At 37.7% G+C, this 26,841-nt stretch overlaps 3 protein-coding genes across 3 annotated transcripts; all 3 read right to left on the bottom strand.

Moving 5' to 3' along the window:
* Positions 1 to 219: 219 nt before the first annotated feature.
* Positions 220 to 1,970, bottom strand: LOC143863759 (agamous-like MADS-box protein AGL61). Its single transcript, XM_077374520.1, has 2 exons — positions 1,718 to 1,970; positions 220 to 1,480 (listed from the first exon to the last, which is right to left on the bottom strand). The coding sequence occupies exon 2, from the start codon at positions 1,464 to 1,466 to the stop codon at positions 573 to 575; it is 894 nt and encodes a 297-aa protein (XP_077230635.1). The 5' UTR covers positions 1,467 to 1,480; positions 1,718 to 1,970; the 3' UTR covers positions 220 to 572.
* Positions 1,971 to 3,601: 1,631 nt separating this feature from the next.
* On the bottom strand, positions 3,602 to 18,334 carry LOC143857189 (appr-1-p processing enzyme family protein). Its single transcript, XM_077367587.1, has 14 exons — positions 16,881 to 18,334; positions 16,592 to 16,669; positions 16,395 to 16,450; positions 13,387 to 13,506; positions 13,187 to 13,257; positions 12,819 to 12,912; positions 12,440 to 12,652; positions 10,152 to 10,403; positions 9,646 to 9,754; positions 7,811 to 7,878; positions 4,315 to 4,384; positions 4,163 to 4,237; positions 3,943 to 4,034; positions 3,602 to 3,851 (listed from the first exon to the last, which is right to left on the bottom strand). The coding sequence occupies exons 1-14, from the start codon at positions 17,196 to 17,198 to the stop codon at positions 3,770 to 3,772; spliced, it is 1,698 nt and encodes a 565-aa protein (XP_077223702.1). The 5' UTR covers positions 17,199 to 18,334; the 3' UTR covers positions 3,602 to 3,769.
* Positions 18,335 to 19,622: 1,288 nt separating this feature from the next.
* Positions 19,623 to 22,340, bottom strand: LOC143863750 (UDP-glycosyltransferase 708G1-like). Its single transcript, XM_077374509.1, has 2 exons — positions 21,581 to 22,340; positions 19,623 to 21,100 (listed from the first exon to the last, which is right to left on the bottom strand). The coding sequence occupies exons 1-2, from the start codon at positions 22,265 to 22,267 to the stop codon at positions 20,396 to 20,398; spliced, it is 1,392 nt and encodes a 463-aa protein (XP_077230624.1). The 5' UTR covers positions 22,268 to 22,340; the 3' UTR covers positions 19,623 to 20,395.
* Between the last annotated feature and the right edge of the window lie 4,501 nt (positions 22,341 to 26,841).

Below are 26,841 nucleotides of genomic sequence, written 5' to 3'. Positions count from 1 at the left end.
GACATTTCTCCTCAACTCAACTAACCCACATTGAATTCCATAAGATCAAGATAAGAGACAGGTGGGACTTGGAGAATCTGGGTAGGATTTTCAAGACCCAGATGATCAAATTGTGTATGGTAGATGAAATCATTTCCCTTGATTAATTCTGAAAACTTTTCCAATAAAATCCACATGAACAAAATTATAGATAACCAAAGGAAAGATAAAGGGTTAGCACTGAAATCATTTCCCTTGATTAATTCTGAAAAATTTTCCAATAAAATCCACATGAACAAAATTATAGATAACCAAAGGAAAGAAAGAAGATACAAAACTTGGAACAGCTCCTTTAGATACTCAGATTTCTCTTCAACTCAACTCAACTCAACCAAGCCTTTGTCCCAAACTAGTTGGGGTCGGCTAATGAATCCTTTAGAAAATTTTCATGAAGAAGGTGAAAGAATTCTTCATGTCACAGACAAATTAAAACTCAAATAGCCTAAACTCCATCATCCTCCTGAAATTCAGAAAAAATCTGTCAAGAAACCCAAAATTTTGCACCTTGTTTGGAACAGCAAAAGCCATATTGCTTAGACATCAGTCTCATCTTTCTCACCCAACAAAACCGAGTTCACTGCCATCCCAAGTCCTGAATTGGGCTCAATAATTGGCTTTGAGTCTGCAAACAAAAAATTGGGGTCCCATTGTTCCAGCCTTGGAAAACCCACATGAAAATTGCAAGGATTTACAGAACCAAAGTTGAATTCCATAGGATCAAGATAAGGATTTGGAAAACCCACATCCAAATTGCAAGGATTTGGAAAACCCACATCCAAATTCCAAGGACTTGCAGAACCCACATCGAATTCCATAAGATCAAGATAAGAGATAGGTGGGACTTGGAGAATCTGGGTAGGATTTTCAAGACCCAGATCACCAAACTGCGTATAGTAGATGCTAGAAGGGAGAGGAGGGAGGTCTAGTAGAGGGGTGTCATTATAAATTAAGAGCTCTTCTTTTGATTTCTCTTCCTTTGAATTCAAATTCTCAACTCTCTTCTTCATCAACTCTAACTTCATATCAAGATTACCCACAAGCTCTCTTAGAGATTCATAACTCAATCCATTCAACCGATCATCCCAACAAGGAAAGTTCAAGACTGAATTCTTCTTTCGAATTTGATCAAGCTGTTTTTTCGCACTTTTCATCTTTGATTCCAAAATGCTAGAGAGATCTTCTTTTCTCTTCTCCCTATCCTCATTGGATTTGTATTTCTCGATAATTCGAATAACTTCTGATCGATTTTCTGGCCATGTCTCAGGCTCCTCTCTATTGGGACCGAAACTTATAATGCAAGTATCGATACCACAGAGAGTAGAAAGCTCTGAAGTTTTCTTCTTCAATCCTAAAATCCTCTTTGAATACGTACTTCTTCTTCTTTTGTTACATCTGATTTGTTCCATTAGAATTTTGGCACGACCCATCGTAATTCAAGAACCTGAAAGGGTTTAGTATTTGATAAATTGATTAGTTTGATGATCATCAGAAAACTGAATTGAATATTTTTTTTATTGGATAATCTATGAGAAAGAATGTTGGGTTTTGTTAAAAAACCTCAATGGAACAGTAAACATGGAAAACAAAAGTAAAAAAGGTCAAGAAAGAAAGATTAAACAGTAGAAACTGTAATTTCAAAGAGAGAAATCGAGTCTCTCAAGAAAGAAAGGTGGCTTACTTGATTTTGATTTCAGGAAAAACCCAAGATTCTACCGTTGCTTCTCTTGCAAGGTAAATAGCTGTGAGAGAGAGAGAGAGAGATTGATTTTCACAGATTGAGATTACTCTTTCTTTATTACACCTTTTTATAGAGCCCAAAAAAAGAGGTGAATTTATTAGTTACGATCTTTGTTTCCTTTTTTGGAGCGCGTGACGAATTAAGGAAACATGGTTTTGTTTTTGGAAACTAAAAGAGGCGATCAAAGACTTTAATTTAGCTGTTGGGACCCATATTACGTGTAAAGGCTTATACTGGAAAGATTTAGACCGTCCATAGAAGGTAAATTGATCTGATTGGATTGCACGGTTAAGGACTATAAATCCGGTATCGATCAGAAAAGATATTATTTGTAATTTGTAATTTGGGTTTACTTGCAATTTGTAATTTGAAACTAATTTCTTGGGATATTGGGTTTAAAAAATTAATAAAGGGAGATGATATCACCACTACAAAATTTTGATGATCGCACTACTCACATTATTAAAAAGTATGGTATGGCCTGCACCAGAGGATGATCCAAAGTGTCTATTAGATGGGCCACAGCCTAAATAGGTTCTGCCTCAAAAATCATTTCCATAGGTTGATCCTAACCCTCTATAGATTAAAGGGTTAGGATCAACTTATAGAAATGATTTTTGGGTGACAACCTATTTAGACTGTGGCCCATCTAATGGACGGTTTGGATCATCCTATGGTGAGGGCCATACAATACTTTTTAATAAAGTGAGGAGTACGATTATCAAAATTAGGGCTGCAACTCGAGCCGGGTTTTACCCGACCTGAAAATACCCTGGGTTGGGTTCAGGTTTCATGGGTTTCGGGTCGAGCCGGGTTGAGCATTCAAAAGCCCGCATGAATCTCGGGTCGAGCCGGGTTTGAAGGGGCCCGACCCGAGTTACATAAGTTATAGTATGTACATTTTTTTTCTATTGTTAGTTAAAAGTTAAAAGTGAAAACCCACGCACCCACTGTTATTGTATGTGAGTGTAATTTCTGCTTCAATGAGTTGAGTTGATTCAGCATTGTTTGATTGTAATTACAGCATTGTTTGATTCAAGTGTAATGTGAGTGTAATTTCTGCTTCTATGAGTTGAGTTGCCTTGCCAAACAAGAATTTTCCTTAAAAAATTGATTCAACGTGAAAAAACCCGACCCGAGATTTATCATGAGTGGGGCCGGGTTTGGGAATCGTGGGTTTTCCGAAAAATACCCGACCCAAGATATTTCTCGGGTAGGGTTGGGTTCTCCAAAACCCGACCCGCCCGCCCGACCCGAGTTGCAGCCCTAATCAAAATACGGTAGCAGTGATATCATTTCCCTTAATAAACACCCAAATGTAATTTGTATACCAATTTCTTGAGGCCCCCATTGGATTGAAGGAATTTTCAGTTGTAAAGGAAAAACTTTTCCTAAATTTACTATTTTTCAACTAAGGCCATGTGTGGATTGCACAAGGCTCTTTTAGATAACAGTTCAGCCAAATACCGCCTAGAACACTGATCGGATCATTCTAGGTCCTTGATCCATAAGGCTCTTTTATTTTGGTTTACTTCTTTATCATACGCATCCGATGTTCATTTGGCAGGAGACCAAGACCATGTGTGTTTCCTCATGATGGGTATTCATTCAACTGCAAGGGGTCAAAACCAGGACATTTTTTCTTCTTCTCTCCTGGCCTTTTATCGAACCATGGATTCCCCCTTTTATTCCTTTCAGTGTTTCATGTAAGAATTTGACTCAGACCCAGTGACTTACCAAGTCCTGATCAGTGTTTTATTTCCGAATTAAGTTTCAAACGAAATTTTGATACCATTGCAAGAAGAGATTTTATAAAGCTACAGATGAGCAGAGAGAACCATGGTTTTTATTCCTTTCTAAGAACACATAATAAGGCATTGAATCAAAGAACAAGGCAGCTACTTGTACAGAGGAATGAATAATCATATAGAACATAGAAAAAGAAGACGATCAATCCCAAACCAGCACGGCCAATTGAGAAAATTGCAGATATCAAGCAGAGGGTCTGTGATATATATACTTTGTTCTTGGATCCACAATCAGACCCTTCCCTCCATTCACTTCGAGATCGTGCCTGCACAAATCCAACAGTCAGAGACTGAAAACCGAAGGTAAAATACGAAAACAAATAATAACATTTGCAGGATAAGAAAAGGAATCTCAACTGAAACACAAAATCTGGGATAGTCAATTGCTCACGAGGGACGTATCTGAACAGCTGCACAAGACGATCAACATATGCTACTTTTCGCCACACCTGGAGAGCAAAATCGAGAAACCCATGAGCTTAGGGAAAAAATGAGGAGTTTGATACGAATCTTCCAATAAATTTTACAATCTAGTAAATTTTGATTGGCCCAGGAAACTTAATTTGATTGCACTTACTTCACCATCTACAAAAAGTTGCAAACCCAGGATTGCAGCTTTCAATCCAAATGTTGGATGCAGAACATATATTGCCTACATAATACAGCAATAATCAAATCTGAAATGAACGAAGGCAATGGGTTTCGATTAAGTAACGAGTTGGTGAATACCTGCAGATTTCGTTGATGTTTACGACCGAGTATTTGTTGTAAACGCCTCATCCATCCCAAATCTGGTTGCCTGATTTGCATCACATTGCAAACAACCGAAGAGTTACCAAAAAACCAAGCAAGGAAAAGAATATGTAAAAGCGGGCTTTCAAAAGCAACAACACCATACCAAATACACAAATCTAAAGTAACATATTTTTGAGTATCAATAACAAGAAAATGTAAACAGAAAATACAACAGACTGGTAGGACAGAAATAAACCCCACATCTTCGTTTTTTTTTAAAAAGAGACAATTCATTAATATTCAAAAGAGTTGTCCGGGGACAAGATGTCCCACACCACATACATAAAGATGGTCCTCAGATCCATTACAGGACCTATTACGTCTTCCAAGGACCCTTGGACTTGTTTGATGCCCAAGCTACTGCATTGGTTGAGTCCCCTTCCACAATTAGCGGCCTCATATCATGCTCATAAGCCCAGCGAAGACCAAAAAGCATAGCTTTAACTTCAGCTTCATTCGCATCACATTCTCCTGCCGGCCCCGAAAAGGACATTATTATTGGTTCCTTGTCATCCCTAATCAGTCCACTAATCCTATCTTTTCCTAGATTGCCTATCGAGCTTCCATCAAAATCCAGTTTAACCTACGCCAGAGGCGGAGGCTTCCACTTAGGCTGAGGTTTACTGTGGATAGTTCTCCCATAAAATCGCCCACCAATTGCGCAGAATATCCCCCCCCCCCCCCCCCCCCCCCCCTCTGTTTTTGAAATTTGACAGAAAATTTTCATTGATAATGTGAAAGGTACATTGAAGACCAGAAGTCCCAACTAGTATTACAAAGCATGGCTAGAAGTATACTTCTAAGCCATGAAGAAAAACAAAAATAAAAGATCAGGATAATGTCATACTGCATCTAACCAACTTCACCTCCCCTTCTTTGCTAACAACTCACTGCCAAAATTCTAACAACAACCCAAATTCCTTCACAGAAGAACGGCTCCCACTTAAATAGCCGCAAGAAAGCTTTCTGGGGAAAAAAACCTTGTTAGGCGAAAGACCGAGATCTCTCAAGCCTATAGAGGTCTCAATCATTCATCCCACCTAGAAAGCACTAAGAACCACCTTCTGAACCAATGAGTCAGCAGAACATAAAAACGAACCATCAAAGAAAACTTCAGACCTTCATCACAGCCCATCAGAAGAAAAACAAGCTACCAGGCAAAATTGCCTTTGCAAGCGAAAGACCGGAGTCTCTCAAGCCAGCAAAGGACTAAAACAATTGGTTTCAACTGGGGAACTTTAAAGCACGTCTTCCAGACTTGTGATTAGGAAAACTTACAGATAATATCAAACCTTCTATATAAAACTAAATCCATCCTTCCGACTATAGAAATAAACAGCTAAATTCCATCTCATTGAACGTTCACACAAAGACAACAAACCTTCTATAAACTCCCTCTCTATTCTAGAGGTACTCCTTCACCTCAGAAAACCAATAATCTAAACCTTCCAATCCAAAAAACCATCAAGAAACTCTTCAAGATCCCATCGAGGATTTTTCACCAAAAGATAGAGAGGCCAAGAAACAGGAAAAGAAAGCACAAAAGACCAAACCCAAAAGATATCTACAAGAACAAAAGGGAGGGGGGGGATTTTCTAATTGCTGGGGCCAGGGGACCCACCCTTTTCATGGCCCTGACTTTTGTCTTCTTCCTTTTCCTTACCTTTTTCCTCTACTAGTTGGTCTTCCAGCCCTGTCCCGAAAATATCCCCTATTACCAAAAAGTCGGCCAACTCATCTATTGAGCTGACATACTCCTCAGCTCGACAGATCATCAATTTCTCAGAAGAAACTACCTTCACCCTCTCTCTCGCGCTTTGCTCAGCTACCCACCTCTCTCGCTCGCTCTCTCTCTCTCTCCTTCTTCTTCTTCTTCTAAGGCCTTCTGAAAAAACGGAAGCTTGCATTTTGGGACACAGATTTCTTTGACATTTCGATTTCCAGTTAGAAGAAAGCTTTCTTCTATATTCTTTCTGACGTCTGCCTTGAATTGCTTCTAATTTAGGATTTCTATCTCTATTTCCCTTGGTGTTGGTGGCCCTTCATAAGGCCTTCTCTTCTTGACCTTAGTTGATTTTTTACTTTCGTCTGCAGGTTCCTGCCATTCAATCTTCCTTTTTCCTTTTCTGTCCTCCCCATTATCTTTACCTAAAGAGTTTGGATTTTCCATGAGACTTTGAACCAGCGAAGGAAATTTTTTCTTCTTGTTCTTTCCTTTTTTTTTGGCGACCCTGGAGCTTCCTTTTAAAGATTGAAAGACCTCCTTTAGCGGCCCGAAGCGACGGAGGTTTGTGGTAATGATTCTTTTTATGGGGTTGAATGCCACCTCTCAAGACGGAAATTTCTCCTTTACAGCAACTAATCGAATTCTTCATCGAAGAGACATGTTTCCTTCGGTACTGACGCATGCCCTCCTTGGCTCTATTAATTTTCCTTATTATCTTTTTGGGGCTCCTTTCACCTTGTTCATGAAATTTTTCTAAAGGATTCATTTAGCCGACCCCAACTAGTTTGGGACAAAGGCTTTGTTGAGTTGAGTTGAGATTATCTTTTTGGGGCTCTCATTAGATTTCCTTGAGCCCTCAAAAGTCCTGATTGCAAATCCTTTCCTTTCCTTGGAACGATTCTGATAGCCTTCATTTGGAAGACATTTATTCTGGGTATTAATAATCTCTGAAAATCCATTTGATTGGATTTCCCTGTTTTTCTTTTTTGACTCGTCGTACAAGTCCCTGATTCCTGTTGTTTGATCCGTGACACCCAGCTTGGTTCAAATTCAAAAGATTGCAACAACGGCTCTTTTTCCTCTCTTATTCCTTTTCCTGGAAAAGCATTTCCTTTGCTGACACGGAATGATTTTTTCTTTTGCAATGGCATGCCCGTACTGAGCTTATCATCCGCATCTTTAGGAAAACTGGAAATTTCTTCTTTGTTTGCTGGGCACTGGTTTTCGTTAGTTATCATCCCTTCTTCTACCTCCTCAGTATTTATTAAGAAGCTTCTTGAGCCTACCTTAAGGGAGATGAAAGGAATCTGGTATTTCCATTCCGAGGATAACACTTTTGCAGAGGCATAATTCATGCAATGATCGTGGACTATTTTGACTTGTAGAGTCTAGAAATAAAAATAAAAGAAAAGCGAAGGGATATGATCTGGTGTTACACTCCGATAGTGAAGCTTCAGCAATGGTGAACCTCATATGTAGTAAATCAAGATCTGATGGTGATAAAGTGGGCTGTGTAGACTGATCCGATACATTCTAAAAAATTTAAAGCAAAAAAAAGAAAAGAAGTGAAATGTTAATGTTGGTGTGCAACACTAGATTAGCTCCCCAAAGAAGGCTAGATACAAATATGCAGCCAAAAGAAATAAATTGCAAACTTAGTTTTCCAACATCTCAGAGTAAAGTAAAGCAGCACATCATACTTACAGTTGTAAAGATGCGGCAGAGTGAATGTAGACAATTGTGTAAGGCTTTTGTATCAAGGGCTCAAATTCCTGAGAATTGATAGTCAAACTAATAGTTTCAGGAACCAAAACAGAATATTAGTGGAATAGAGAAAAACCACCCTAGCACAGAACATAAATAATAGTTTCCTAGCACAGAACATAAATAATAGTTTCAGGAACCAAAACAAAATATGAAAATAACAACGAAAATTACCATCATAAAAATATTACCAACATAAAAATAACAACGAAAATGAATGTGTCCCCAGAAAGCCAAAAAATATGCATCAATCCTTTTTGCTTGTATTGTAGATAAAATAACACATGATGAAGAAAATATATATATTCCAGTAATGCACCTCACAACACAAATTAAACTCCCCCTTTTACCAATATTCCAACTTAAACAGCAACAGTAAAGATTCAGCAGAAAATTCACATGTATATCACAAAAAACTTGAGCTACTATATATATATATATATATATATATATATATATATATATGAGAAAAAGGTTCCTACACATGTGTAGAGAGTTTTCTACACACTAGCTTAAAATACAGTGGGGGCCCACATTGTTTAGGTGATCCAAGCCATCCATTTTAAAGGCCCTCACATAGATAGGCTGTCTACAAAAAATCAGATCCATAAGATCATCCCAACCCTACGATTTGTGGAGGTAAAATGGATGTCTTTAAACCTTCACAAATTAGTCCATTTTTTGCCTCCACAGTTCGAATGGTTAGGATGATCCTATGGATCTGATTTTTTGTGGACACCCTATCTATGTGAGGGCCTTAAAAATGAATGGTTTGGATCACCCAAATAATGTGGACCCCACTGTATTTTAAGCTAGTGTGTAGATAACTTATCTACACATGTGTGTAGGAACCGTTTTCTCTCTCTCTCTCTCTCTCTCTCTCTCTCTCTCTCTCTCTCTCTATATATATATATATATATATATATATATATATATATATATATATATATATATATATATATATATATATATATATATATAAAATTAATCAAAAAACTGAGATTTAATAATAGCTCCAGTAAAAGGGGTTCATAGAACAATAACTTCCAGCAATATAATCTTCTGATAACATCTCCAAAGTACCTGCGTTTATAAAGCATCAAAACTAAATTTTGGAAGACAATAGTTGATAGTGTGAATCAGTACCTATGTCTCTCTGTCCTGCTATTAGTGCAGATTGTTGTGTGTGTGGGACTTGCATGAATGGAGATTATAACAAGGGTCAATTAGTTCCATCTAAATATTTTTCTTGTGTAACACAAACTTACCTAGACAAAAATTTTCTTTCATCCTAAGATGTATTAGACTCATTCTTAAGAAAATGAATACAGACAACATGTTACACATGTATTAAGGATATTAGGATTTTATTTCCTAATATCCTATAGACCACCCATGTTCCAGTCACATTATTAAGAAAAGAAAACGAATACAGAAAACATGTATTCAGCTATTCCCTAATATCTTATAGACCACCCATGTTCCAGTGATTGTTTTGGTAAATGTTTGGTCAAGATAGATGATCAGAGTGAAATGGAAGTTATATCAAGGTCAACCTATTGAAATACTGTCAAAGGAAACTAAGAAAACATTTTTTTTAAAATTAACTAAGAAAACATATTAACAAGTATGAATTCTTATAATGCGCACGTGATGACAGTATGAATCACAAAATCACACAGCCGAATAGCAAAATATAAGATATTTCAATCCAGCTAACAGAACACATATTGATCGTTGAAGCAAATTGAACTCTATATCATAAAACTTGATACCTTTACAACGTAAAACACAAACCGCTCCAAATCAAGACACCGCAGCAGAAAATGAGCTCCCACGACAACCATTACAGGGCGACCCTCACTGTCTACCCCACCACGATAGCTGAAATAGAAAATGGTGATATCAGATGATAAACGATATCCAAACAGTGTAAATCATCTCTATGCATACAACAAAAGAAGTTGATTGTTTGATCAATGTCAATCCCAAATCCTTGACAGCTGTAATAAATATAACTAAATATTTATCTCATATAATAAGAAATACAATTCGATGTGGCTACATAAATGAGTGAAGACATCCAAATCCGTCCCTTAAATGCCGCTAGGGCTGAAAAGATTGTCAAGGAATGACTTAGTGTGCCCCCAAAAGCGGGCATGTTGAGGCGACAATGACATAGTGCAAACTAAAAACAATGCTAGCTATATCTATAATTAAAGGGAATGAACACAAATATAATCTAAAACATGCATACTCCAACAAAATATATGGTTCTTACACAATTTTCATTTCTGCAATTTCTGAAAGATTAAGAGAATTCGCTTTAGCAAGATATCTGGTATGAAGAGAATATTCCTGAGCAGCAGATAATGGAGGGCCACCAAGGTCACCAAATCCAAGCATTTTAGCACAACTCCAACCACTTTGTGCTTGAGCAGCCTTTTCCCATTGCTCCTTACGCCGCTGATCTGGATCTTTGATTAACGACATGAATGCAGGATCCAGATACGAATCCAAATGGGAGGAATTGCTGACGAGATAACATCAATTAATGAAATCAGAAACAATAAACAACCAGAAAATAGATAATTTCCTTTTCTTTTCCCCCTTTGACAAGTAGCAAATATTATAAGAGAAAGAAATGAAAAATATTGGTTTCATTGCAGGAGGACCAAAGCTAGACAAGTATAAAATATGCTTGAAACTTTAACGAGTATACATTAGTATCCATATATCAGCATTTTAGAGCTTCTACTTCGGTAGTTTGATATGTAATTTGTTGAGACATGTGAAGAGGATGCACATACACATGTTGCTGAGAGCAATATGTGGTAAAAGTGAAAATCCAATAAAGAAGAAAAAGAAAAACAAAAAAGCAATAAAGTTCAAAGAGGAGTGGATTTAGAACATATAGAGCATTTCCCCTTTATTTTGTAATAAGTGACAAGCTTTACCGACGAGAACATAAAAAAAGATATTAATTAAGGGTGCACAGAGGGAAACTTAAAAACTCTAGATATAGGGAAATAGTGGTCCTCATTGAAAGAAACAACCTCTAGTGTAACCCAAGGGAAACTAAACAGATAAGTAGCCTTTTTACTGAAGGAAAGTCAACACTTGTATATGGCAGATAAGAAGCATTTTACCTACCATGCCCATCCAAAACCTACAAGACTCAAACACTGGTGTGTTTATTAAACCCTGTGCATATTAATAAGCTCAATGTTGAATGAAATGAACAAAGATAGCATAACCATGCCAACAGCTGCAAAGAAAGTAAGAAACCTCTAGGTCATGAGCATGATTATGAACTGAGGAAAAGACAATGCTTGCGTATGACTGATAAATAGCCTTTTACTTACCATGCCCTTGCCAATCTACAAGCCTCAGACACAGTGATAAAGATTAAAATCCTGACATACTACTGACATAGTGATAAAGATTAAAATCATGTGCATATTATCATGCTCAACAGTGATAATGAAATGAGCAAAGAGCCAAAGACAGCATAACCATGCCAAATGCTGGTAAGCAATTTCTTGCTCATGAGCATAGTTCGTATGAATTTCGGTCAGTGGGCAAAGGGTCAAAAAATTGGGAAAAGATAAGGAAAAAATTGAAAAAAGAAATCACATGTTTCCTATTTAAATTACATAAACTGGGTAATAACTAGGATATCCATGTACATTTTTCAGATGATAACACAAGTGGCATACTGTTAGTGCATTTACTTGGCAATGTAGGTCGTGGATTCAAAATGAATTTCACTTGAATTTTCAATAAATTGTGCTTTATTCAAAAACAGCACAAACTTCTAAACATTTCTGAGCCATTGAATTTCATAATTACAGTCATGAGAGTGTGCTGAAAGAACCCAAGTGAGGCATTCAAGAAGCATATGGCAAAGCTTAACAAGCAATCCAAAAGTATGATGCAGCAATAACCAGTCAAATGATTAACAATTAAGTTCTAACAACATCAGGCATTTGAAGAATAGAATTATTGTAAGGTATCATCTATGAGCAACCAATGCAATGCAGATATCACATGGCCAAAATTTTGAAAAAACATGGATCCCAACTTTGAGGCAACAGCAGTAATAAGTATTAGGACCTATATACGTATAATACGGGATTTGCTAGGGACCATCGCTGAAGGCACTTTGCGGATGGGCTGTTGCATGACAGAGCAGCCACATATGCTCACTTTTCAACAGATTTTGTCTTTCTCTGATGTGGCTGCTCTCTCATGCAACAGCCCATCCGTGAAATGCCTTCTACGATGGTCCCTGGCAAATCCCGTATTATAAAGTACACGTGCATAGTCATCTATTTTATTTAGAAGAACAAAAGATATAAATACCAGTAAAGCCATTAAATACTTGATGTAAAATCCGCATTCATCCACTCCTTCGGAACTTAGCATTTAGCTATGGGGATTCATAACTGTCGTAAGTTTTGAAAATAATTGCACATTTTCCCAGCAATCTCTATTAACTTAAATTGTAAAAAGGAATGGAAAACAAAGGAGTTTTATAGATTCTAAGAACTATGCAAGTTTACTAACCGTCTCATCGTCAATCCAATATCACTGACAGGAAGATCTAATGGTGCCGTGGGAGGTTTGGGGATGGTCGCTGACACTGCGGGCAAAGGTTTAATTCTAATTTTACGTTCATCGATTATCGTCTCACCATTCTCATCACCCACATCTGCTGGTAGCTTTGACACTGCCACCTCCTCTTCATGTTTATCCCTTGGAAAGTAAAGTGGAAGCAACCTGCATAACACACAAATATCAGGAATAAAACCAGTAAAGCAAAACAAATACCATACTGTTACCATGAACCACATATAAGCCATACCAGCAGTTAATAGAAAGGAACTTTTGACACTATCAATATAATCTTTTCAACACAATAGAGATGTAGGGGCGACATAAGTACCTTTTATATATCTCGGTATCAGATGACGTGGTGGTACAAAAAACAACAGCATCGATTTTATCTTTCTGCTTTTCCAGGAAACGACGAACAGTCCCTGACCAATTTCAGGTAAGAGATCAATTTTGACAAAAGATAATGGAATGAAATATGCTTTCAAAAGAAAATAATGGGACAAAGAATACTTTGAGAGGAAAAGGAAAGAAAGATTAGAAAAAATAAATTGAATGAAGAACATATCCACATAAGCACTGTACGACGTACGAGACACACGTATCTTTCATTTTTTTTTTTTTTAAGTTATAAATTAATGGTAGAAATGCATATCATGAAAAGCTGTACGTTATGAGAAAAGGTTGGCAATATCTCACTTATTGCTACATGAGCAGCCGGTTCACGGGGATAGTTTTTGGCCTCTGTATATATACATCCAATAGCAATGCTGCGTTCAAAAGCATGAAACTAAGGTAAGTTTGAAGTATGTACGCAAGGGTAGAATAAACTAAGAAATGTCGAAAGCTCTAGTAATGCAACGCGCGCACACACACACACGCACACACAAATTAACAACCTCTGGAGTCCATTCTCAATAAGAAGCTCAAGACAAGAGCGATAGCAATGACTAAGAGCATTCTCTGCGGCGGTATGATATTTGACTGCATACTTGGGGCCCACTGTATGAATAACCCTCCTGACAGAATATATTAAACACCAGCATTCTAGGTAAGTCAGCATTGATGACTTGAACTTACACAAAACTACCAAAATTAAATGAAAGGAAGCATGAAGAACAATAGAAGTAAATTGCAACATGAATTCTGCAAAACAAATACAAACAAAGAAAGAACGTAAAAAAGTAGTATAAGAGAAATTTTACAGGCTAAAGAGTGGCACCATGATGCATGTGTAATGTGGGTACAGCACCATGATGCATATGAATTGAACAACAAGCAAGATGTTTTTTTCGAACAAATAAATTATTAATCAAAGGAAAAAGCAGAGAAATTTCACAAGCGAAAGAGTAGCACCATGATGCATATGCAATGTGGGTACAGCAACATGATGCATATGCATTGAACAATAAGCAAGATGTTTTTTTTTTTTTAACAAATAAATTATTAATCAAAGGAAAAAGCGGAAAACAGTTCTATTAACAGAAACAAAAAGCATAAAACTAAGATAATGAAACAAATAGGAACTAAACATATCATAGATGAATAGAATGGTTATTTTTCCCTTCGAGAAAGAAAATTGATCATATAGATAACAGTTACCCACTAATATAAACCTTAGTAAAACACCTTCCCTCTCTTCCATGGATTGATTGAATTCCATCTCAATGACGTCCCAAAGAAAAGCCTTTTCTCCAAATAAACAAGATAAGAGTAGGCCTGTCAACGGACCCAAACGGTCTGACGGATTCTTTAGAACCGAATCTAAATGGGTGATAGACATATGATGTGGGTCCATTGGAGTGTCTCAACTCTCAAGTGGGACATAGACACAACTCTTAATTAATCAGATGGGACCCAGACACGGTAAAAAAGTCCGACTAAGTATCCCATATCTGAATATATTTTGCCATATTACACAAATAAGCTTGATGTTTTTTACTTACAAGTTAAACATGAGGGGTATTTTTGGGATATAACAACTAATATGGCAAACTTAAAAAAACTATAACAAAATTTTTAAAAAAAACCTCATTCGAATGAATCTAATAAAACAAACTAAATCCCCATCCATCTCCTCTCTCATCAAACCCTAAAACCCACTGGTTGCCGTCACCATTCATGGATTGTCAGTCGTTGGTGGATGCGCTCCTTCGTCTTCTGTGTGACTGTTTTTGCCGAATCGCCAATGTCCATCACCTGTATTCTTCGCCGAAAACACAGAATAATAGTAAAAACACACCCTATATTCTCTTTGTAGGTGACCAACATCACACTGAAAATTCTAAGTTTGTACAAAATTTTAATTGTGTAACAATAGTATGACCTAGGACACTCCAACGGGCACTATTATTCTTAATGGAACAATGACACAAACATAGAAAGTAGGATATACTGATCCGACAGAGTAGGACCCAACAAAGTTAGGAATCAAATGGATCGTAACACAAACATATGTGGATTTGATCCAAATTGGGTCCGTTGACATCCCTGTGTGTGTGTGTGTGTGTGTGTGTGTGTGGGAGAGAGAGAGAGAGAGAGAGAGAGAGAGATGTGAATTTTATCTCAAAATAATCTCAAAGAACTACTTATGAATTATCAGAAAGAAAAGGAACGGTTTATGCTCTCAAGGAAGAAGGATTTTGTGGTATTTTGCCACTTAGCTGAGGAAGGGGGAGATTTTGTGGCGTGCACTGCCACTGGCTATTATTAGGGTTATCCGATAGGAAAGAAATACCTGGGTGTTTTGGAGCTAGGTCAAAAGATCGATCTATATTTATATGAAAGTTATTTTCCTCACCATATCCTAGGTGAAGGTCCTCCCCTACTTCAGGTTCATTTCGTATACCGACCTCAAGTAGTGCTGGAGAGAGATTTGCTTCAATGAGATCTCCGAACCCAATGTCCTAGGCAGGCTAGTAGTGGAAGGAGATTCACTTATAATGTAATCAGGTGGATGTACAGCAACCATCCCTTTCTTTGGAGATTTGATTCAGGATAGAGTGTCGGACTTCCCAGTGTGTTTCCAGCACGTCAAGAGATCGACCAATAGTGATGCAGCCAGATTAACCAAGGCGGGTGTTGGGAGAGCAGCTTTGGAGATTTTTTTTTTCGTCCTCCATGAGGTGTTTGGTTATTTGGCTATCTGTTGTAGATTTTTATTCTTGGTCTCGCTCTGCATTGACCATCTCGATCACAGTGTTCCCCCTCTTTCATCCTTTAATATATTTTTCTAATATTCAAAAAAACGAAGAAGGATGAGTCACCCACTCCAAAAAAAATATGGGACTGACATTGTCATCGGTAATGTCACACAGAATGGTACAAGTATATTGAGCCAAAGCAAAAACATTGGACCAGCCAGCATATAAAGGACCATATTCAAAAGGCACACAACCACACTTAAAGAACGGATTGGAGTTAAAGATGGGAACCATGCTGGGAAAGGTACCATGCTGAAAGTAAGAGGAAGAAATACACATTTAGAACTTGGGAGATGCAAAATGAGGGCCCAATGGGTTGATTTGAGTGATGGGAGGCACAGACAGATTCAGTTCAACATGGGGGCAAAAACTGCATTAATTGACCATCCAAAGTACCAATTAGTCTTAAAATTCTAAGAACCTGATTTTTCCAGGCTTTCTTCGCAACAAATACCGCTGTATGGATGAAGAGCTTTTGATAGCAGACTGCGATGAATGTTTTATTTCATCAGTAAAGTCTGTGCAAGGGCTATGCACATAAACAGAAATTGGTAAAGAATGTTCTTTGCCAAAAATAGAATAGCAATTTCATCAAGTTTCTTCAAAAATAGTAATGCTTTCAATAAGACTAACAGAGTAGGTGCCATTCGAAAAAAAAAAGGAATAACGGAGTAGGATGTTTAAAAAATGCATATAACACATACCGAGCAGGGAGGTCATATGCATTTGTAACTTTCGCCATTCCAGTTCGGCATCCACCCTGCAAAGAAATTTAGGTATGTTGAACCATTCAAGCCATTGAAGCCACTTACTAGCTATTCAAGTAAGTGCAACATGAGAATAAAAGCAATGCAGTAGAAATGGTAGCTGAGCAAGTTAGTGTTAGCTACTTCAAGCTTACCAATGTTGCACACTCTTCTGAGAGACCAGGTCCAGCGGCAGAGTGCAAACCAGGACTACTGTGTGCTTCATCCAAACTCTGTAAACCAATCCACATAAGAATGAGTGTTAGAATAATCCTCTGCATCATATGTAATCTATCCAAGCCAAGTTTGCTAACTAAAATCAGAAAATAAGGTTTCCCAACACAGACACAATCCGCATATAACCCACAATAGCAAATACCAATTTCCAACAAGTAAATATCAATTTTACTAAAAGGAAGTAGTTGAAAAAGAAAAGTGGTTCACCTCATTTGTGGAATTAACCACAGCATCAACCTCAAGATTCCAAGGGTTGCCCCGCCACAGATATACCTTCGAATTGATTTCATGATCGACGGGAAACCTTGATGTTATCCCATCAATACCACCCTCTGCTCCGGAAGAAGGCATTAGAGGATCCAAAAAATATGTGTTAGGGAAAGACACATCCTCGCTCTCATTCACAGAAGGCCGCTGCTCTGTGTCGATCCAATGTGGAACTTGATCAAGCTTCACCACATAGTCTCCATTATCGGTAGGTAACCCACCCCGTGTGGGAGCTGCCACAGCCACGCTCCGGTACATTTTTCCGAGCCCAAATTGAATCTTTTTTTTTGTTTTTTGAATAATAGCCCGAATTGAATATTTATGCAATATCTGTGAATTCCTTCTAAAAGTAATCAAGAAACCCAATAATTTAGTTCTTCACTCAAACAACACCAATTCTGCTCATCATCCAACCTCCACAGTTTCACACTAGAATCCCAAAACTGCAAATCCTAATCAATTTCATGGTTCACAAAATTATAAAATTCAATGCTGATAGAAAAAGCACAAAACAAGTCCCCAGCAAGTACCACCTTTGCAATCAGGAAGTCAATTCTTTACTTCCCTACACTGAATTCCATCAAAATTAATCAAAAAACCTAGATTTTCATTCCTCTCTTGATGAACACTAATAACACTCAAACGCAAGCAACAGGTCTTAAACTGCAAACGCAAACCAATTTCACAATTCTCCCTGTAAAATGAAACCTAATTTTACACTACGGATACCAAAAATTCCGAAACTCAACAAAAATTCCACCTTAATAGCTTCACAGACCTGAATTCACCCCCGAACCAGAATTTTCTGATAATTTTACCAAAAATATCATTCCATCATCACAAGGTATCATTAAATCCATCTTGAAAAATCCGCATAATTTCCAGCAAAGTTATAAACCCTAAAATAACATCTTCCGAACCCGAAATATAACAAATTCCACCAAAATACCCTTCGATCGAAGCATGATCTCGGTAATCCACCACTTTTTAGCCAAAAAATCAGCTGAAAATAACAGAATTTTTCTGTAATTCGATCTCTCACCTTATAATTTCAAGCCAAATTCAAAAATAAAACTAACAAGAGAGGCAACGAAAATAAATTCACTAAAAGACACACAATCTTGCCAAAAAAAAACAAAACCTAAATCCCCTTCCGAATCAAACGAAAAGACATCAAATCCACAAAATCACCGATCAATTGTCTCGTGAAATTAATAAATCCACCTGCTTTGAATTTGAAAAATCTTCTCAAGAGCTGAAATCGAACGAGAATTGAAACCCTAATTTCAATGGAGAGCACCAGAAAAAAAGGACTGAAACCCTAATTTCGACCTAGAGCTGAAAAAACAAACAATTGGAATAAACACGTTTGGAAATATCTGTCAATCACTCATCGATCTTTATTCCCGTCTCTAGTTATTCGTAATTAGAGAATATAAGTTACGGAGAAAGTCACTTTTACAATCAATAATAAAAGCAATTTTTGGGTCCCACCGGGATACGTTGGTAAAATCGAGACCGTTGATTATGTAGATCATCATGATGAAAACCGCATGGTTTAAGAACGATCCCGAACGAACATTCGTGCATAAGATAACGGCCAATGAAAAAATCAACGGTTTAGATTTTCTTACGGAGATTCTAAAGAGTGATCAAGGGCTTATGATTAGAGGGTGAAGGTGTTTTGGAAGGTATTTGGCCTATAGATAAGTAAGGTTCATGAGTATCTTTTAGGAAGGAGCGTAAAAGTGTCTCTTTTGATATTTTCTTTAGCTAGAGAAGGACTATGGTCTATGGAGGAAATTACTTCTACAATCAATGGTAAAATGAAATTATTTGGCTTATGCAAACCCATTAATAATCTTATAGTTTTACATAACAAAGTACTCGCATCTTTGCCTTAAAATCACTCTCTAACATGACCAAAACGAGTTGTTCAAATGAGAAAACGGTTTTTAGAGACAAGTGTAGATGAGTTATCTACGCACTGGCTTAAAATACAGTAGGGCCCCACATTGTTCGGGTGATCCAAAGCATTCATTTGATGGGCCCTCACATAGATAAGGGTGTGCCAAAAAAATCAGCTTCATAGGATCATCATAACCCTACGAACTGTTGAGGCAAAAAATGGACAGATTTGTGAAGGTTTATACACGTCCATTTTACCTCCATAAATCGTAGGGTTGGGATGATCCTATGGAGCTGATTTTTTGTGGACACCCTACCCTATCTATGTGAGGGCCAATCAAATGAATGGTTTGGATCACCCAAACAATATGCCCTCAATTGTATTTGAAGCTAGTGTGTAGATAACTCATCTATACTTGTGTGTAGAAATGATTTTCTCATATATTACTGAACTTTCTATTCATCCGGGCACTTTGGGATAATGGGATCCGATAAATGAAGGCAGTCTACATTAACCCACTGAATTTTTGTAGACACCCTATCTATGTGAGGGCCAATCAAATGAATGGTTTGAATCACCCAAACAATATGCCATCCATTGTATTTTAAGCTAGTGTGTAGATAACTCATCTATACTTGTGTGTAGAAACGATTTTCTCATATATTACTGAACTTTCTATTCGTCCGGGCACTTTGGGATAATGGGATCCGATAAATGAAGGCAGTCTACATCAACCCACTGAATTTTTCTAGACACCCTATCTATATGAGGGCCAATCAAATGAATGGTTTGAATCACCCAAACAATATGCCATCCATTGTATTTTAAGCTAGTGTGTAGATAACTCATCTATACTTGTGTGTAGAAACATTTTTCTCATATAGTACCGAACTTTCTATTCATCCCGACACTTTGGGATAATGGGATCCGATAAATGAAGACAGTCTACATCAACACATTGAATTTTATAACCTTATAGAGATCATATCGATTCTATCATAGAAAGACATGTCTAAACCTAATCAAAATAACATTTTAGTTATAGAAAATCATATGGTCATCTGCAGAAGAAGATGGCCACTACATTACAAGGGCGCACTAGATGTGTACAATGATCCGGTCATTGAACAGCATCAACCAACATAGGGTCACCCTTGTGCCCTTTCGTCCCACCATTAGAGGACGATCCTAGCTACTTCGATCAAGGCTAAATAAATGAACGGGCCTTTTCAAGTTTCTATCAGCCGTTGATTGTTCATATGTAAAGATCTTGAGGTTGGGGTCTTGCTTCGGCACAGCCCCCATTGGCTCAGGTAAAGTACATTTCAAAGAGTATAAGGGTAAAATTGTCACTTGCCACATTTTCAAGCTCAAATCAAAGTGAAGCGTGGTAATATCAAAATATGGGAGTCTAGATATCAATTACCTACGATAAAAATAGAACATAGTAACTTCGAATTCATGAGACTACTGTTTGGACGGCAAAGATTGTCTGATATATGATTTTTTTTATTAATGGCACACCCACCTTATTAAAAAACTTTGATTAATTGCCATTGATGTCTTCTAAAAACATCTCAACAATTCCCTTTAACCCCTTGTCCGAACTCCCACCCTCTCCAACAGCCATCCTCGCCCCCTCTTTTACTTTATTCGCCCCCCTCTTCAAACCCACATCCTCCATAAGCTCTCTTACCTTCTCCCCAATCTCCTCTCCCTTCACAACCCCTCCCTCACCTCTCCACCCCCATTCCTTTACCCAAATCCCCATTCCATTCCTCTCCAAAACCCCCGCATTTATTCTTTGATCCCCACCTTGAGGCCACCCCAATACTGGAATCCCATTCCAAATAGCCTCCGTAATCGAATTCCACCCACAATGACTCACAAAACCCCCCACTGCTTTATGCCCCAAAATCTCCCCTTGCTCTACCCAATCCATTACTACCAAACCATTCTCTTTATTCCTTTCAAAAAACCCATCACTCAACATTTTCTCCAAATCCTTTGTTTTCTCCTCTCTGTCTACCATTTTGCTCTTAAGTACCCATAAAAATCTAAAACCGCTCTTCTCTAATCCAATTCCCAACTCCTTGATCTGCTCCCCGGATAGAGCAGTTTTGCTTCCGAAGCTCACATATACTACTGACCCTTCTGGTTGTTCATCTAGCCATGACAATGGCGTGCCTCGCTCGAACTCGCAAGGCTTTAAAGGCCCGATTGTTAGCACCGGAGGCAAGCTGGGGACTACCTGTTGGAGATTATGTGAAAAAATCTATTAGGAATCTCTTGTAAGAATGATCTTACCACTGATTCAATAATCATAAATCAAAATAAAGCAAAGTATAAATCAAACTGGAGTCAATATAATTGGGTTTGTTGAAGTAGGGGCTTGCTAGTGTCCATCACATCGCAGAAGGCATTTCGTGGATGGTCTGTTGCATCTGACAGCAGCCATAGAGGCTCACTTTTCAGAAGATTTTGTCTTCGATCACGAGGTGGCTGCTGTCGATGCAACAGACCATCCGAAAAATGCCTTCTGAGATGGATGCTAGCAAATCCCAAAGATTTAATAACGCCTTCTCTAACACAAATAATGACAATCAAATCAATTTTAAAATAATACTCAAGTCAACTCAACTAAGCCTTTGTCCCAAACTAGTTGGGGTCGGCAATCAATTTAAAAAAAATATTGACAATCAAATTAATTTTAAATTAAATACAACAGTACCTCGCCTCCATTCAATGCATCTAGCACCTCCAATTCCAAGTAATCAAAAGTGTTGATTAGAATTCCATCAGCTTTTATTAGAGCTTGACCATTTTCTACGAATTGGGTCGTGAAGAGATTGGTCGGATCATGTAAAAGTGGGGGAATTGAGGATTTTGGTATTGGAAGCAAGCCAGGAATATCAAAAAATTCAGGAAACTCATTGCCATTTTTGGTGAATTGGGTGGGGAAATGTAAGTAAAATGCGAGCATTGCCGCAGAGCAAGTAAAGAGAATTTGAGTGGGAATGCGTAGAGTGGCAATGATAGGGATAAAGGCGGAGGTGAGACTAATATCGGTAATGAGAGCGGAGAGAGGGGGAAGAGAGAGGAGGAGAGGGGGAAGGAGATGGGCGGAGCGACGTATGGCTTCGTAGTGGAGGTAGAAAGGGTCGGTGGAGGTGGCGGTGGTGGGGTCGAAGGGGTGGATTTGGAATTTGAGGGGGTTGATTTGGGGGAGGGAGGTGAAGAAGCGGGAGAGGGTGTTGGATTCTGCGGAGGTGATTGTAGGTTGGATTGTGATGAAGGTGATTGAGCAGTTGTTGTGGAGGAGGGTCGCGGCGAGGCGTAGGAAGGGAGTTAGATGGCCCATGCCTGAGCTTGGAAGGAGAGCTATATGGGGTGTTTTTGGGTTGTTGGAGGGTGCCATTTTAGGACAAGGGAGAGAGATACTGAGAGGGAGAGAGAAGAAAAGGCACGAGTTTCTGGTTGAAGAAAGTCTCTTGTCTATTGGGGCGCAGTCTTAGATGACTAAAGACTCTCTTTTGTCCCACATTTGATTCTTCATGGCAAGACTCATCACTGTGGGGCCATTTCATGATGATCCTTGGGTGGCAAGTAACTAGGCTGCACCATGTGAATTATCTACACAGGATGATCTTAACCCTCCACCCTCAAACATGTAAAGGGACTGCACCTTAGAGAAATCTCTACAGATCGGAGGGTTAAGATGATCCTATGGAGATGATTTACAGGTACATACTATTTAATCGTTGTGGGCTTTCCACGCACACATCATTTTATAAGTTGTGCTTGTGCGCAGTCCGGTAGGATTTCAAAAAGTACTGCAGAGCCCACTTTGTAGGATGATCCAAACCATTCATTTGTAGGTTTACTACATAAATAGGCGGTATCCTATAAATTATCAACACAGAATGATCCGAAAATAACACGTGTCGGGTTTAGAAATCATGGGTCATGCGCTGGGTCGGGTTTTAGATAGAAAAACCAGAGTCAATCTTGTGTAGAGCAGGGTTTAAAGAAAAAAACCCGAAACCCGACTCATCCGAAAATAACACGTGTTGGGTTTAGAAATCATGGGTCTTGCATTGGGTCGGGTTTTAGATAGAAAAACCAGAGTCAATCTTGTGTAGAGCAGGGTTTAAAGAAAAAAACCCGAAACCCGACTCATATACGTGTACTATGACTTTCTTAAATATCTCTTGAATAGTACAACACATTATTTTTCAATATATTAATATCATTGCTTTTTATTGAGGTGATCATATTTGCGATGTGAAAATATATGCACTTGATGGCAGAAATTTAGAAACTTTTGGTTTGAGGATTTGTTGTTTTCTACAATCTTTAAAATTAGTCATTATCCTACACTAAAATATTAAAACCCAACCCGAAAAACTATCTTGGGTAAGGTTGGGTTCATGAATCTCAGGTATTCCTATAAAAAAGTAGACCCGACCTGACCCGATATAATTTCTAGGGTAGGGTAGTGTTTTGGGAAACCTGACCCACCTGACCTGAGTTGCAACCCTAATCCTAATCCTCTAATATGTAGAGAGATTGCAAATCGTAGAAACCTCTGTGCAGATTATATCCTTGCGGGTTAGGATCTCCAAATCAAGGTACGTTGATCGCGTCTCCATTTTCCCTTCTCTACCAACTTACTAACCTTTCTTACGATTCGAAGTAATGAATCAGGGTTAGGGTTTTATCTCAACGGAGTTTCTTCAATACCACATTCTTTCGCTTAGTTTTCCTTTCTTCAGTGTTTTATCACATTGCAAGTGTTGATTTTTCTTGCCATGTGTACTCAAAATCTACTTGGTCAGTTTGTAGGCTTATGAATTCAGCATTTGAATGAAATTGGACATGTTTGGTTTTAGATAATAGGTACAATGAATTGCTTATTGTTAATCCTTGCTAAGTCAAGGGGAAATCTCGAATGTAGACCTGGATTTGGTGAGGGCCAGTTGTTACTCAAATCATGCTCAAATATTCTGATTTTAGAAAGCTTATGCTATAATAAATTTATTTTTTGAGTTTTAGAACACTTGATGTAATTTTTGTGTCCGGCTTTTATTGTTCCCAATTCGCTGGATCTATTATGTAGTGTTGTGATCAAAAGAGCAAGGTAAGGGAGCTTGGGAGATACATGACTAAAGGCCTTTGTAGAGCTCCACCAAAATACAAATGTAACGCAAAAAATAAAAGACTTATAAATCAAAAGCAACTTACAAGAGAATTGGTTTTCTTTTCTCTTTTTCTTAGAATCTATACACTTCTTCTCACTTGAAGCTTCTCTCTAAGCTTACAATCTCTACAACAATGACTCCATACTTATAGACCTAAGACACTCCCAAAATAGCAAATACATGAAACACTTTGTTGTAGTCCCCATAAGTCCTTTAGAAATCCTAAGCAACAACATAGGAAATCCCCATTTACTCTTTGATATTCTAGCCTAGACATCAAAGCCTATAGAAAACAAAAAAGACACTTACATTTTCCACAGATAATAACTAGTCTAGAAGACTACAATAACTTTTTGTTGGAAATTTTCAAAATGTTTTGGGTTAAGTCAAAATATTTGAAATGTTTTTATCAAAAAGAAAGTGAAAATTAAAACAGATTTTCAGACAGGGCCGGTCGACCGGGGGTTACAGGGAGACCGCGGATTGGAATCTGGAAATGCATGTGATTTTTAGAAAGGTATGGTTGTAACGCCCCGGTTTTTCTTGAAAATACAAACTCGGTGCGTATAAAAATATGACATCATCTTTCTCAAAAACTTTCATTATTCTCAAACACTTTCATTATTCCCAAGATCTCAAATACGTTTAGAGGATTTACAGAAATTAGGTCTAACTTATTACATCGTAATTCAAGACATAGTTGATACACACTTAAAACATAATAGTACTCGGTGGGTCCTACTGTGAATAGTACTTTTAGTGAACTTGCATAGTATTTCTGCATAGTAATCTTACATAGTATTTCTGCATAGTAAATCTTGCATAGTGACTATTGTGCATAGTAATTATGAATAGTGACTATTGGAAAATTTTAATATATGTATATATCTATTCCGTTTTTGTTGACATCTGGGGCGGTGGCTTAGTGGTAGGAAGTCGTTCAATCCTAGCTTTGAGTTGGGTTCGAATCGCGTATGCCCCATTATGCCAGATGTCCTCATGCCCGATTACTTGGGGAAAATGAGTAATGGCCGATGATTACCCACCTATGAGGCTATTTTTATTTATTTATACATATATATTTTACCGGTTCTTACAATGGTCGGTCGACCGCTGCTGTTCGAAAATCTATCCGTTGAGAGAAAATAGACATGGCTTTTTACTTCCGTTTTTTAACCTTTCTTCATGTCTTTTGATTCCCAACAGTCATAGATGATTTTCAAATGCAAGGAACACCTTGTGGATGATCCAAAATCTTTAAATCGCAAAGCGGTGCTATCGAATGGTTATTATTCAAACCAATCCAAGAGGTGCTTTGAAGGGATGTTTTGAACATTCTAAAGGGTACCTTAAAGAGATGCTTTTCACATTGAAAAGACATCTGTGGCTCTAAAAAAAGAGCAGGAAATCTGTCTTTTGTGAGTGAGTTATTGCTGGACTTTTCTCTTATAAAATTCCCTACTTTTCTTGTTTACTCTTTTGCTTTGGAAAGATTGAATTTTATGAAAACAGTACACTAAAAACTGTTTTACTACACAAACAATTTTAGTGAATTTCTCTAAGGCTTGTAATTCTTAAAGGGCGTTTTGGGTTTGATTCTGCTTGTGCAAAACGTCATCAGACATTTGTAGGATCGTCCTACAAGGCTTCATTGTATCTTGGAGACAATTCGCGGATCCCTGTTGCACACTACTGGTGGGGGTGAATATTGTCTTAAGGAAAGCGATTACGCGCCTTGACGCATCACTACTTGTTGATTTTACATCTCCATAAGTCAACGAATTCCACCAGCACTTTTCACAAAACCATGCACATTGATTTTGATTTACAATTTCCAACACCCTTTCTTAAATCAAAATCCTAAAAAAATTATGATGGCTGGGGAAAATAAACAAGAATTATAGATGTTAATAGTTAATGTATGCAGAGAATAAGCAAGAATTCTGGATGTATTAGCTAACTAAATTCCTTGGCAAAATAAATAAATAAATAAATACTTAAGACATCAACATGCAACAATTTAGTTGAGTGGGAATCAACTTGGGTAAGTGCAGAATGATGGAAAAATGAAAAGGAATATCATTTGGTTGAAGAATTAATATTTTTATTCTGTGATACAAGATTGTGAAAAGCTTAACATAGTCTATATATTGTCACATGGAATAGTTGTCACCCAACTCTGCTAGAAAACATATTGTATGTACTAACTCATCTATAATTCTTCACTGATATTTTCTTTGTCTATTTGAAGTTTAACATTTCATAACTTTGCTGCGTGCGTACTTTATAGTCAAAACTATGTCTTTACAGCATTGGGTACTCAGTTAAACAGTCTACTCTGGGAAAATCATTTTTATGGAAATGACCTTACATCAACTAGGCTTGAAAATTTGAGTTATATCTGCTTCTCAGGTCACTTTCCACTCTCAAAATGATATTAGTTTCATAGAACTTGAACATTTGTTTTCTATCCCCAATTTTAATAGTCTGATACACATTCCTCTCTATGTAATCAAAACCAACTGTTTAGATCCCCTTCCACCCCTCATTTCACCTGAATCTAATTCCACAATTGTTTCACCATGTTGGGAAAGTTGCCTTATTTCCCACCAATCGATGGGAAGGTAAAAAACCTAAAATAGGTAAGTGGTTTTTTCTTAGGTTTTTGGAGAAACCAAAATAGCAATGTTTTTAGGTTTTCTAAACCCCTTAGGCATAAAAAAAAAAGCCTCTCTCGGTTCCCATCTTGCTTGGGCTGCAAGTGAGGGTTTTCTCTTGGTGGGAGGTGTGT

Source organism: Tasmannia lanceolata, unplaced genomic scaffold (assembly GCF_043159265.1).
Source record: "Tasmannia lanceolata isolate RefF3 unplaced genomic scaffold, GAP_Taslan_0.1 ptg000003l, whole genome shotgun sequence".
Classification (NCBI taxonomy): Eukaryota; Viridiplantae; Streptophyta; class Magnoliopsida; order Canellales; family Winteraceae; genus Tasmannia; species Tasmannia lanceolata.
Note: the sequence above shows the minus strand (reverse complement) of the source record. Positions and strands in the feature narration are given on the sequence as shown.

Bases quoted from the DNA above. Each gene is read 5' to 3' on its own strand.
- LOC143863759 (XM_077374520.1), bottom strand. From the start codon at position 1,466: ATGGGTCGTGCCAAAATTCTAATGGAACAAATCAGATGTAACAAAAGA.
- LOC143857189 (XM_077367587.1), bottom strand. From the start codon at position 17,198: ATGTACCGGAGCGTGGCTGTGGCAGCTCCCACACGGGGTGGGTTACCT. The intron at 16,670-16,880 runs GTGAACCACTTT...ATTGGTTTACAG, and splicing joins TGGTTAATTCCACAAATGAG to AGTTTGGATGAAGCACACAG. The intron at 4,035-4,162 runs GTAAGTGCAATC...TTTGCTCTCCAG, and splicing joins AACTTTTTGTAGATGGTGAA to GTGTGGCGAAAAGTAGCATA.
- LOC143863750 (XM_077374509.1), bottom strand. From the start codon at position 22,267: ATGGCACCCTCCAACAACCCAAAAACACCCCATATAGCTCTCCTTCCA. The intron at 21,101-21,580 runs GTACTGTTGTAT...AATCTCCAACAG, and splicing joins ATGCATTGAATGGAGGCGAG to GTAGTCCCCAGCTTGCCTCC.